General features: G+C 51.3%; 1 protein-coding gene across 1 annotated transcript in view; it reads right to left on the minus strand.

Annotated features, from left to right (window-relative positions):
- The window catches only part of Trak1 (trafficking protein, kinesin binding 1), a 29,316-nt gene that overhangs the window by 11,116 nt on the left and 6,400 nt on the right, over positions 1-11,800 (minus strand). Inside the window, exons 3-10 of the mRNA XM_013030240.1 lie at positions 7,973-8,049; positions 5,937-6,053; positions 5,448-5,548; positions 3,767-3,875; positions 2,768-2,846; positions 1,660-1,790; positions 993-1,067; positions 280-417 (exon numbers count right to left, since the gene is read on the minus strand). Of these exons, the coding sequence (XP_012885694.1) occupies positions 280-417; positions 993-1,067; positions 1,660-1,790; positions 2,768-2,846; positions 3,767-3,875; positions 5,448-5,548; positions 5,937-6,053; positions 7,973-8,049 (827 nt within the window). The remainder of the gene's footprint in view (positions 1-279; positions 418-992; positions 1,068-1,659; positions 1,791-2,767; positions 2,847-3,766; positions 3,876-5,447; positions 5,549-5,936; positions 6,054-7,972; positions 8,050-11,800) is intronic.

Genomic DNA, 11,800 nt, shown 5'->3' on the forward strand with positions numbered 1-11,800 from the left:
ATCTGGAGATCGCCATTCAAAGTCAGCCCGGGCAGGAAAGTCCGTGAGACTCTTATCTCCAATAAACCTCCAGAAATAAATCTCCAGAAAACTGGAAGTGGTGCTGTGGCTCAACGTGGTAGAGCGCTGGGCTTTTGCCAAAAGGCCCTGAGTTCAAGCCCCACTATCAACAAATGAATGAATGAATGAGTGAATGAATGAATGAAAACTTGAAATGGCAACAGCCGAGGTCAGGAGGTCAGGGAGGGAGGAGGGATCCAGAAGGGAGGCTGGGCTCACCATCGGGAAGAGGCCCAGCGAGTGGTAGCGCCTGGATGTGGTGTTGGGCATGGTCTTGTTGCGCAGGTTCTTCAGCTCCTCCTGCGCTTCGTGGAGCATCTCCATGCACTCGGCATACTTGTCCTCCAGCTCCCGGAGCTGCGGGCAGGAAGCACACGCATGCCTGTGAGCAGCCAGGTGCACACGCCTCCCCTCCTCCGCACCCCCCACCCGTGAGAGCTCAGACAGTAGAGCTTAGCCCTGAGTACAAGGGCTTGAATGGTAGAGCATTAGCACTGAGCACAAGGGCTTGAGCGGTAGAGTGTTAGCCCTGAGCACCAAGGCTTAGACGGTAGAGCAATAGCTCTGAGCACAAGGGCTTGTGAGGTACAGCATTAGCTCTGAACACCAAGGCTCAGACGGTAGAGCATTAGCTCTGAGTATCAGGGCTTGTGCGGTAGAGCATTAGCTCTCAGCACCAAGGCTCAGACAGTAGAGCATTAGCCCTGAGCACCAAAGCTCAGACGGTAGAGCGTTAGCTCTGAGCACAGGGGCTTGCGCGGTAGAGCGTTAGCTTTGAGCACCAAGGCTCGTGCGGTAGAGCATTAGCCCTGAGCACAAGAAACTCAGAAGAGACCTTGGGATGGATCACATTCAGGGCCTATCTGGGGGGCTGGGGCTGACCCCCTCGTCCCCGGTCGGAGGCCCCGATGACACAGGGCCGGAGCACGCACCTCAGCTGTGAGCTGGCGCTGGGCATCTTTGGCGGCCCCCAGGTGCTGGACCAACTCCTCATTTTCCACGGCACACTGGACTCAGCAAAGACAAGGCGTGTTCGTGGGTAAGGTGCTGTGGCCTCTGGTGGCTGGGGACCCTGTGGACCCATTACCCTTCCCCCACCGAACGTGGTCCTGAGCCCACAGGAAGTGTGTACCCCCCACCTTTCTGTGGGTGCCGAGTCTATTTCTTCTCCTCCTCATCCCTCCTTTCCTGCGTTTCCTCATTCCCCTAGGATCCAGAGGATCGAGGTCCTGAGCCCTCATCCATTCTGCTGCTCCAGCAGTTCCTTGCATTTTCGGCCTCCCCAGCTTCTTCCCCCTGAGCCCCATAGCTTTCCTGCCACCCCAAAGCCTTCCCTCGGGTCATCTGCCCGTCATCCCAGCCACTCAGGAGGCTGTAAGATCTGGAGGATGGTGGTTCTAAGCCAGCCCGGGGGACCAAGAAAGTCCGTGAGACTCTGATCTCCCATGAGCCACCAGAAAACCAGAAGTGGGGCCATATATGGCTCAAAATGGTAGAGCACCAGCCTTGAGTGAAAAGCAGCTCAGGGACAGCGCCCAGGCCCCGAGTTCAAGCCCCCCACGACCGACAAACAAAACAAGAAGCAAACAAAGCGGTTACTGCTTTGGCCTTCTTCTGCAAGTCCACGATCTGGGAGAGCAGGTGCGTGATCTCCTCCTGCTGGCGGGCGGCGTCCTCCGTCTTCTTGGCCAGTTCCTCTGAGATGCTGGCGATCTGCACGTTTGCATCTCCTGGGACCAGCGAGGGAGAAAAACAAATCACAGGAGGGGCTGAGTTACAGGGAAAAGTGCACCAAGTGAGTGAAAAAGGATTTTTATTTTTCTGTTTTTGCAGGTGGTAGGGCTTGAACTCATGGCCTGGGTGCTCTCCCTGAGCTGGTTTTTGCTCAAGGCTGGTGCTCTACCACTTGAGCCACAGCATCACTTCTGGTTTTCTGGTGGCTCATGGGAGAGAAGAATCTCACGGACTTTCCTGCCCAGCCTTGGCTTTGAACTGCGATCCTCTCGATCTCAGCCTCCCAAGTAGCTGGGATGACAGGTGATTTTTACATTGTTAACAAGCTGGGCTTTTTCTTATCTCTGAGCCTGGCGTAGGCATGAAATCATCCCCATATTCCAATACAAAGCCGAAGTGGAAATCCTCTATCAATGTCAAGGAGAAAGGCTGGTCAAGACAAGGGGGAAGCTGGGCGCCAACAGCTCACGCCAGTCATCCTAGTTATTCAGGAGGCTGAGATATGGAGGATTGCGGTTCGAGACCAGCCCGAGCAGGAAGATCTGTAAGACTCTCATCTCTAAAGAAACACCAGAAAATGAAGTGGCGCTGTGGCTCATAGTGGTAGAGCCCTCGCCTTGAACACAAAACCTTAGGGACAGCGCTCAGGCCATGAGTTCAAGTCCCATGGCCAACTCAAAAAGAAAAAAGAGAGAGAGAGAAGGGGGGAAGATGTCTCACAGGGTCAGGAGAAGCTTCTAGATCTAAAAGACATGTATTCCCGGGAAACCACAGGCGGGCAAGGATGATGTTGGTGAAATTTAAAGACAGGGCAGGCGGGGAATTCCGAGAGATAGTTTTATCTCCAGTAAACCAGCAAAAAAAAAAAAAACAGAAGTGGAGGCGTGGCTCAAGGGGTAGCGCACCATCAGCCCCAAAATAAATAGAACAAAAGGAGGGTGCTGGGGGCCAGGGGGGGACCACAGATACGCACTAAGCTCCTTCACGCAGTCGCTGACCAGCTGCTGCTCCTTCTCTTCGTAGGTGATGGTCTCTGTCTTCAGCTGGCAGGCCTGGGGAGGGGAGGGGAAAAGGGGAGGGAAAATGGGGGGGGGGTGAGGGCTACAGCATGGGCCAGGGCCCACACCTCCGGCCAGGGCTTGAGGTGCTGCCCGCCAACCAACCCTTGTGAACACGCTCAAATGTACAAAAGCACCGCTCGCTCCCTTCCCCGGCCACCAGGGGGCGACACGCGGGACCAAGGAAATGGAGTGTTGATGGCTGGTTTTCCTCCCTGTCTGTCTCGCCCGGCTCACAGGATGCCCGCCACTAGGTGGTGTGGTGGCACCCAGGAGCCTGCCCGGCCCAGGGGGGCCGAAGCCGGGTAAGCAAGGCTGGTGGTGTGAGCATATGAGCTAGAGCTAGTGTTAACTGTGCAACTACTACATGCCAGGCGATACAAGACGCCATATATATATGGTTTATATGCCTACATTCATAACATATATGGTATTTCTATTTTACGACTTTACATTTACATAGTTTACGTATTATATATAATTATCTGTACTGACAATGTCTCACCTGTGGTGAAATAACCACAAGTTATTTATATAGATGATATATATAGCTTTGTGTAGGTATGAGAGGTATTTACATTTTAGGTATTTACATTTAGCTACTCTATCCATTTATGAAATGGTATAAAATATTTCACCTGTGGTCAAAGGACCCCAGGTTATCTATGTATATTTGCAACATATGTTTACATTTTGTGCGTTTGCGTTTATGTATCTTATAGAATAATATATCTATTTCACCTATGCTGAGGTAAGCGCAGGTGATTTGTATAGATGACGTAGAAAGCCGGGCGCCGGTGGCTCCCGCCCATCATCCTAGCTACTCAGGAGGCTGAGATTGGAGGGTCGCAGCTCAGAGCCAGCCTGGACAGGCAGGAGAGTCTGTGATGGGGGGGTGAGGGGGGGCACCGCACCTCAGATCGGAGGACCACATTCTCTTCTTCCAGATCTTTCAGCTTCTTCTGCAGCGAGTCTAGGTGGAAGTAATTCTGCACGGAGGATGAGGACTCGTTCCTCTTCAGCCTGCGGGGGAAGATGGCCGCGCATGAGGGACGGGCCGTGGGTTTGGAAGGTTTTTTTTTTTTCCTCCAGACCCGTGGTCACCTTGTGGGGGACACCCGGGATTAAAGCATAGAATGTTCCAGAAGCTTAGTGGAGTGGATGGCTTTTGTTTCATATTAAATCATGTATGTTAGTGGGGCTGGGAAGGTGGCGGCCCTGGGTTCAAGTCCTCAGGACCACATCCACAGAAAAAGCTGGAAGTGACGCTGTGGCTCAAGGGGTAGAGCGCTAGCCTTGAGCAAAAGAAGCTCAGGGACAGCACCCAGGCCCTGAGTTCAAGCCCCAGGACTGATTAAAATATAATAATATATTTGATTATTTTAGACTAAATAATTTATTATTCCATGTGTGCAGTATAATCAATTGATATTGTTCTGAGTTAATTACAACTACATTGTGTTCTAATTGTAATATAATAATAACATAGTTATGATACTTACAACTGTATAATAACATGTTAAAAATTATGTATTTTTTTTCTTTTTTTTCCTTTTTGGGGTCCGGTCGTGGGGCCTGAACTCTGGGCCTGGGCGCTGTCCCTCAGCTCTTCAGCTCAAGGCTAGCACTCTACCACTTGAGCCACAGCACCACTTCCAGCTTTTTTCTTTATGCTTATGTGGTGCTGAGGAATGGAACCCAGGGCCTCAGGCATGCAAGGCAAGCGCTCTACCACTGAGCCATCTTCCCAGCCCAAAAATAATGTATATTATATGTGTTAATTACTATTGTTTTAATAGTTACTACCAGTTACTATTGCTACAATATAATGCAATATAAATATATTATAATTATGTAGTAACATTCTATTATTGCAATATGAAACAATACAATTCAAATGTAACTTATATGTTTGTATTATATAACGTGACATATAGTTTATTATATCTATAACCATAATATAATTACTATTATTGATTGCCATTATTATATAATTCAAATAAAATATAAATATACTATGTAATTGATAATGTATTACAATTATTCCTACTTATTATTATATAATAATTGTTCTGTGTTCATTACTATTATTATTTCATGCAAACATTATTACTGCTACTGTTACCTTGTTTGTGTGTGTGTGATTGTGTGAGTGTGTGTGTGTGTGTGTGTGTGTGTGCGTGCGCAGGTACTGTACAACAGCCTTAGCTTTGTCACTCAAGGCTGGTGCTCCGCCACTTGAACTATCACCTTAGCGACTCAGGAGGCTGAGATCCAGAGGATCGCGGTTCAAAGCCAGCCCGAGCAGGAAAGCCCGAGAGACTCTTATCTGCAATGAACCACCAGAAAACCGGAAGTGGCGCTGTGGCTCAAGTGCTAGAGCGCTCGCCTTGAGCTGAAGAGCTGAGGGACAGCGCCCAGGCCCAGAGTTCACACACACACACACACACACACACACACACACACAGGGAGGAGGGAGATCCGTCCCCGAGGGCCAGGCTCGGACAGTCCCACCGCCATGCTGGGTCTGTGGTGTGGGGGACCCCACCAGGGACATGCTGCACCCCACCCAGCGCCGGGGCCCCGGGCGCTCACGGCGTGGAGCACACGGACTCGGGCTCGCTCTCCTCGGCCGCGCTGGTGTAAAACTGCAGCAACTCGTCTTTCATGGACAGCTCATGGCGGAGCTGGGACACCTGTGCGGAGACACGGGGCAGGTCGCGGGGTGTGTGAGGGTGTCCTGGGGCTTGAACTCGGGGCCTGAAGGCTGAGGTTTTTCACTCAAAGCTGGTGCTCTACCACTTGGACCACGCTGCCACTCCCAGCTGGCTTTTTTTGCTGGTTAAGTGGAGATCAACAGTCTCACAGACTTTCCTGCCCGGGGCTGGCTTTGAACCACGATCCTCCGGACCTCAGCCTCCTGAGTAGCCGGGATGACAGGGGTGAGCCAGCCACCTGCCCCCAGGTAGTCTGGCCGAGCATGGAGGGTGTGGTTGGAGTCTGGATTAAGGGCAGAGGGCTGTGCCCGCCTCCCCCTGCCCCCTCCCCCCCAGATCCTCCCCCCTGCCCCCCCCCCACCCTCACCTCCTCTCGGATGTGCTCCACCTGCTCCTCCAGCAGCTCATTTCTCTCCGTCAGCGTCTTGTTCTTCTTCAGCAATGACTGGCCGATCCGCGCGGCCAGCTCCAGGTCCCGCTCTTTCTGCGGAACGAGCGGGGGAGAGCTGGGGCCCAAGACTGACCAACCCACCAAAAGCCCGGTGCAGAAGGCACGCCAGGGCTCACGCCTGCCATCCCAGCCGCTCAGGAGGCTGAGATCCGGAGGATCGTGGTTCTAAGCCAGCCCGGGCAGGAAAGTCTAAGACTGCTATCTAAGCAGCAAAAAAAACAAAAACAACAAAAAAAACACTTCAAGTGGAGCTGTGACTCAAGTGACAGGGCCCTTTTGAGGGGGAGGGATAAGGTGCAGGGGAGCCAAGCAAGAGTTTAAGCCCAGTACCCACAGAGATAGACAGACAGACAGATACACAGACAGACACAGATAGACAAGCAGATAGGTAGGCAGACAGATACATATGTACATACATACATATATACATACACAGATACAAACAGACACACAGGCAGATAGATACACAGACAGAAATATATACATACATACACAGACAGACACAGATAGGCAGACAGGCAGATAGACGGAGAGACAGATAAATACATACAGTCAGACACAGATAGACTGACAGGCAGATAGATAGATAGATAGATAGACAGACAGATGGACAGATGGACAGACAGACAGATAGATAGGTAGGTAGGTATGTAGGTAGATAGATAGACAGATAGACAGACAGATAGCTGAATGGATGGATGGATAGATGGATAGATAGATAGACAGACAGACGGATGGACAGACAGACAGATAGATAGGTAGGTAGGTAGGTAGATAGACAGGTAGATAGATAGACAGACAGACAGACAGACAGATAGACAGACAGATAGCTGAATGGATGGATGGATAGATAGATAGATAGACAGACAGACAGACAGACAGCTGTATGGATGGATGGATATAGATAGATAGATAGACAAATAGATAGCAGACAGGAAAGGAAAAGAGAGAGAAAGAAAGAGGGAGGATAGGAGGGAGGGAGGGAGGGAAGGAAGGAAGGAGGGAGGGGGGAAGGAAGGAAGGAAATAAGGCAGGAAGGAAGGAAGGAAGAAAGGAAGGAAGGGAGGGAGGAAGGGAGGGAGGGGAGGCAGGGGAAGGAGGGAGGGGGGAGGGAGGAAACCCCCTGGGCAGGGTGCACTGTTTCCAACAGCAACCAGGAAGGAAGAGGCATTCACGAGTGGTGTGGGTCCTAGGAAGTAAGGTTATCAGACTGGTCCTTCCCTTCCTGGGGAAACTGAGGCAAGCACAGGACGGGACCAGCACGCCCCCTCCCTCCCTCTGGGCTGGCTTGAGCCAGCCCTGCCCTGTTCACCGGGGAGCTTGACTTGGCACCGCCACGCCACGCCACAAGCAGACTGACTCATTCTCCCCAGCACCCAACCGTGACTCAGGCCCCGCGGGGGGGCGGGGGGGAGGGAGGGGAGAAGCCCTGTTGTAAAAGAGGGGGTGGTGGCGGACTCCACCAGCCACAACAAAGCAGGGGGAACCCTCCTTCAAACTCACACCCAAGCCGAGTGCGGTGGCTCCCTCCTGTCATCCCTGCCACTCGGGGAGGCTGGGATCTGGAGGTCCGTGGTTGGAGGCCTGGGCTGGGAATGTCACCCCCCCCTTCCCATGAGACTCCTCTCTCCCACAAAGCACCCAGAAAAACCAATAGTGGCGCTGTGGCTCAAAGTGGTAGAGCGCTACCCTTGAGCAAAAGAAGCTCAGAGGCCGCGCCCAGGCCCTGAGTTCAAGTCCTGGAACTGTCACAAAAAAAAAAAAAGGGGTTAGGGAAATTTCTTTGGATTTTTTTTAAATGTATTTGCTGTGTGACTACCAAAACTCTGCATAATAATAATAATACTAATAAAAAATCCGGGACTAAAGGCAGACCCTCCTGGACTGGGGCTCGGGCCTAAGCAACAGGAACTGACCATCATCAATGACAGACAGCTCCATCCAGGGCTCACCTCCTCGAGAAGCCGTGTGACCGCATCTAAGTCGCTGTATGTTTTAGTCATCTGGCCAACTCTCTCTGCACATAAAACTACGAGAAACAGGGGGAGAAAAAAATCCAGTGAGATCCCGGACACCCCAAAACCTATCAGCAGAAATATCATGTCCAGCCGGGCGCCGGTGGCTCACACCCATCATCCTTGCTCCTCCTGGGGAGGCCGAGATCTAGAGGATCGTGGTTCATAAGCCAGCCTGGGTAGGGGTATGTGTGTGTGTGCTGTGTGGAGGGGGGTGGGGGGAGACAATGGAGTCAAATTCAAATGAGACCAGAGGGAGGGAGCCGAAGATTGGCTCTCCCCCTGACAGCCCGGACAGATGCTTCCCCTTGTCAGCCAATCACATGACACTTATGCAAATGAAGCCACGCCCCCCATGTCACTGTGAGAATAAATACTGGCCAACCCAGGCGGATACACACAAGTCTGCTTGCCTCTAATGTGCGAGGCCAATGGGGCTCGGGGTGGTGGGTTCTGGGGGTACCCGACATACACACCACCGCCCCCAGGAGAACCTGTTTCACTCTATGGCAGGAGGCTGGGAGGAAAGGCTCCTCATTTGAAGCCAGCCTGGGCAGACAAAAGGCGAGAGACTCATCCTGCAGCGAGCTAGCAAGAAAACAACACAACACAAAACAAAAAAGGGAGGGGAGGTGATGGTGGAGCCAGCAGCTGGAGGGGAAAATGGGAAAGAGAGGCACCCAAGCCGTAGGTTCAAACCCCAGGACCGGTCCATACACATACACACAAAGGGTAGCTCAGGCCTGTCATCCTAGCTACTCAGGAGGCTGAGATCTGGAGGATCGCAGGTGGAGGCCAGCCAGGGCAGGAAAGTCCGTGAGACACTCCTCTCCAATGAACCGGAAGTGGCGCCATATATATATGGCTCAAAGTGGTAGAATGCTATCTCAGGACCCACTTAAAGAAAGAAAAAAAAGGGCCTGGAAGGGTAGAAGGAATGTGGAAGGCGGGACCAAGGCTGGGTGTGTGTTTACAACGGGGCTCTCTGGACAAGGTCACCGTAGCCATGTCTCCGGGGTTCTGTTTGCAAAACTGGAATAATATTTACCCGCAGCTCGGTTTGCACGAGGAAGCAGGTGACCTTTGAAAGTGCTCAGCAGCCTCGACCGCACCTCCAGAGCACCCCAACATTTGCTGTTTGTCATGTTTGTAGTCTAATGCCAGTCCTGGGCTGCAACTCGGGGACTGAGCTCTGTCCCTGAGCTTTGTCACTCACGGCTGGCGCTCTACCACTTGAGCCACAGCTCCACTCCTGCTTTTTTTTTTTTGGTGGTTTACTGGAGATCAGAGTCTCATGGACTTTCCTGCCAGGGGCCTGGTCTGGAACCCTGATCCTCAGATCTCAGCCTCTTGAGTAGTTAGGATAAACAGACATGAGACAGCAGCACCCACAGCCAGTCTAGAATGTTCTACCAAAAGCACCAGGCTGAAACACACTGTGACCAGGAACAATGACATTCTGCCCAACATGGTTTTGGTTTGGGTTTTGGAGGATCACAGGTGTCACCCTGAAACTCGAAATTCTTCCTTATCTCCTGGATGTCTAGCACATTCTTTCTTTCACGAGCCCTGGGCAAACCTCAAATGTTAGTTTTTGTTGCAAAGGAAACAAATAACGTTGATCATGAATTGGGTGTTTTTTTTCTTCCCCTTTGAGGTTAGTGCCAGGGAGAAAATAAACAGATAATAATAATAATAATAATACAGGTAGCCATCTTCCACCTCCAGAGCAGAGATCTGATCTGGGAAAGCAGGAAGATGGGTGGGAGGAAGAAAGGGAGTGGAACTGGCACCCCCAAAAAATGTCCCCTTTCCATCTTGAATTCTAGACAAGCCAGAGACCCTGGTCTCTTGAGACATGCCCCGTCGCCAACGAAATAGCCCAGAGGTGGTTGCCAAACCCAGATAATTGGACCCCAACACCCCCAAAATTTCTGACCCAGTTAGGTGAGGGGTTAAGTCTCCAAAATAACTGGTGGGGGGGTTATTTTCCTAAGTTTTTTTTCTTTTTGGTCGGTGGTAGGGTTTGAACTCTGGGCCTGGGCGCTGTCCCTCAGCTCTTCAGCTCAAGGCGAGCGCTCTACCACTTGAGCCACGGCGCCATTTCCAGTTTTCTGGTGGTTCACTGGAGATCAGGATCTTGTGAACTTCCCTGCCTGGGTTGGCCTAGAACTGTAATCCTCTGGATCTCAGCCTCCTGAGTAGCTAGGATGACAGGCAGGAGCCACCGGCTTCCCATTAATTAGTTTTACTGAGTGTTTCTGAAAGGGAGGTGTTAGCATTATTTCTCAGGCCTACCACATCAACAAGAAGAAGAAACACACACACACACACACTTGATTATGGCCAGGTCATAAATAATTCTAGCAAGGAAGGGGACCTGAGCCAGGAAGATAAGCGCTCTTAAAGCAGTGCTTCTGATAAGATGATTCAGACTATTTTCACCTGAAGGACCTCCACCCTCCCCCTCTCCCTCCCCCCCTCCCGGCCCAAGATCATTAGCATAGGACCACCTGCCTGGTTCCCCCAAAACCTTTTTTCTCAGTGTTAAGAGGGAGGGAGGGAAGAAAGCCCAGGGAGCCAGTGGCTCACACCTGTCATCCTAGCCAATCAGGAGGCTGAGATCTGGAGGATCCTGGTTTGAGGCCAGGCCCGGGCAGGGAAAGTCCATGAGACTCTTCAATCAACTAGCAGAAAACCAGAAGTGGCACTGTGGCTCAGTGGTAGAGTGCTCACCTAGCATGCATGAATCCCTGGGTTCAATGACTCAGTACCCCATACACAGAAAGAGTCAGAAATGAAGCTGTGGCTCAAGTGGTAGAGCACCCACTCCACCCCCAGCCTTGAGCAAAAACAAAACAATCACAACAAGAAAAAAAAAAAAAGAGTACAGTCAGTCAGGAGGCCACACCAGTCAAGCCTGTTCAGAGACCAGAAGGACAAAGAAAACATAAAGAAAGAAATGTAAAAGTCAAATAGGAAGTGCTACTGGGGCTCAAGTGGTAGAGCAGCGCCCAGGCCCTGAGTTCAAGTCCCAGGACTGGCAAAAAAAGAAAATACAAAGAACATTACTTATTTTATAATCACATCAAGTAGAGTTCTATAAAGTAAAATGCTCATAAATATGGGCATATAAAATAAAACATATAATTATGAAAAATAAAATATGCATAAAATATATCGCCATATAAAATGAAAATGGTTATCTACATGAAATATAGCTATATAAAATGAACCCATCACCTAAAATAAAATACACATAAAAGAGCTATGTGAAATAAAATAATATAGTTATGTGAAAGTTAAAGAGCAAGCAATGTAAAACATCATGAAATACAAAAAACACACACAGCTATGTCAAGTAAGCGACACAGAGCTGCCTAAAACAGGATCTCTGGCTACATAAAGGAAATACCCTCCTCCTCCAGGACGCCCAGGCGCAGGCTGCTGGGCTCTTCCTCCTCCTCCTCCTCCTCCTCCTCGTAGGACTCGGGTTCGAAGCTCACCCCCCGCGTCAGGGACATGGCTCCGGCCAGCGCCCCCGCACCTGACACACTGGGCTTAAGGGGCCATGCTTGGGGGTGGCCCTGGCCACTTAGCCCGGAGGGGCCATGAGGGGCTGGCAGTCGGGCCCGGCCGGGCCGGAGCCTCTGGAGACTAGAGGCGGAGGGTGTGTGCGGGCCAGCAGCGCCCAGGACACCGGGGCGGGGGGCGTGGCCCCGCAGGGAGCCGGGGGCGGGGCCGGCTGTGGTCTCCTGGGGACCT

Source organism: Dipodomys ordii, unplaced genomic scaffold (genome assembly GCF_000151885.1).
Source record: "Dipodomys ordii isolate 6190 unplaced genomic scaffold, Dord_2.0 Scaffold128, whole genome shotgun sequence".
Taxonomy (NCBI): Eukaryota; Metazoa; Chordata; class Mammalia; order Rodentia; family Heteromyidae; genus Dipodomys; species Dipodomys ordii.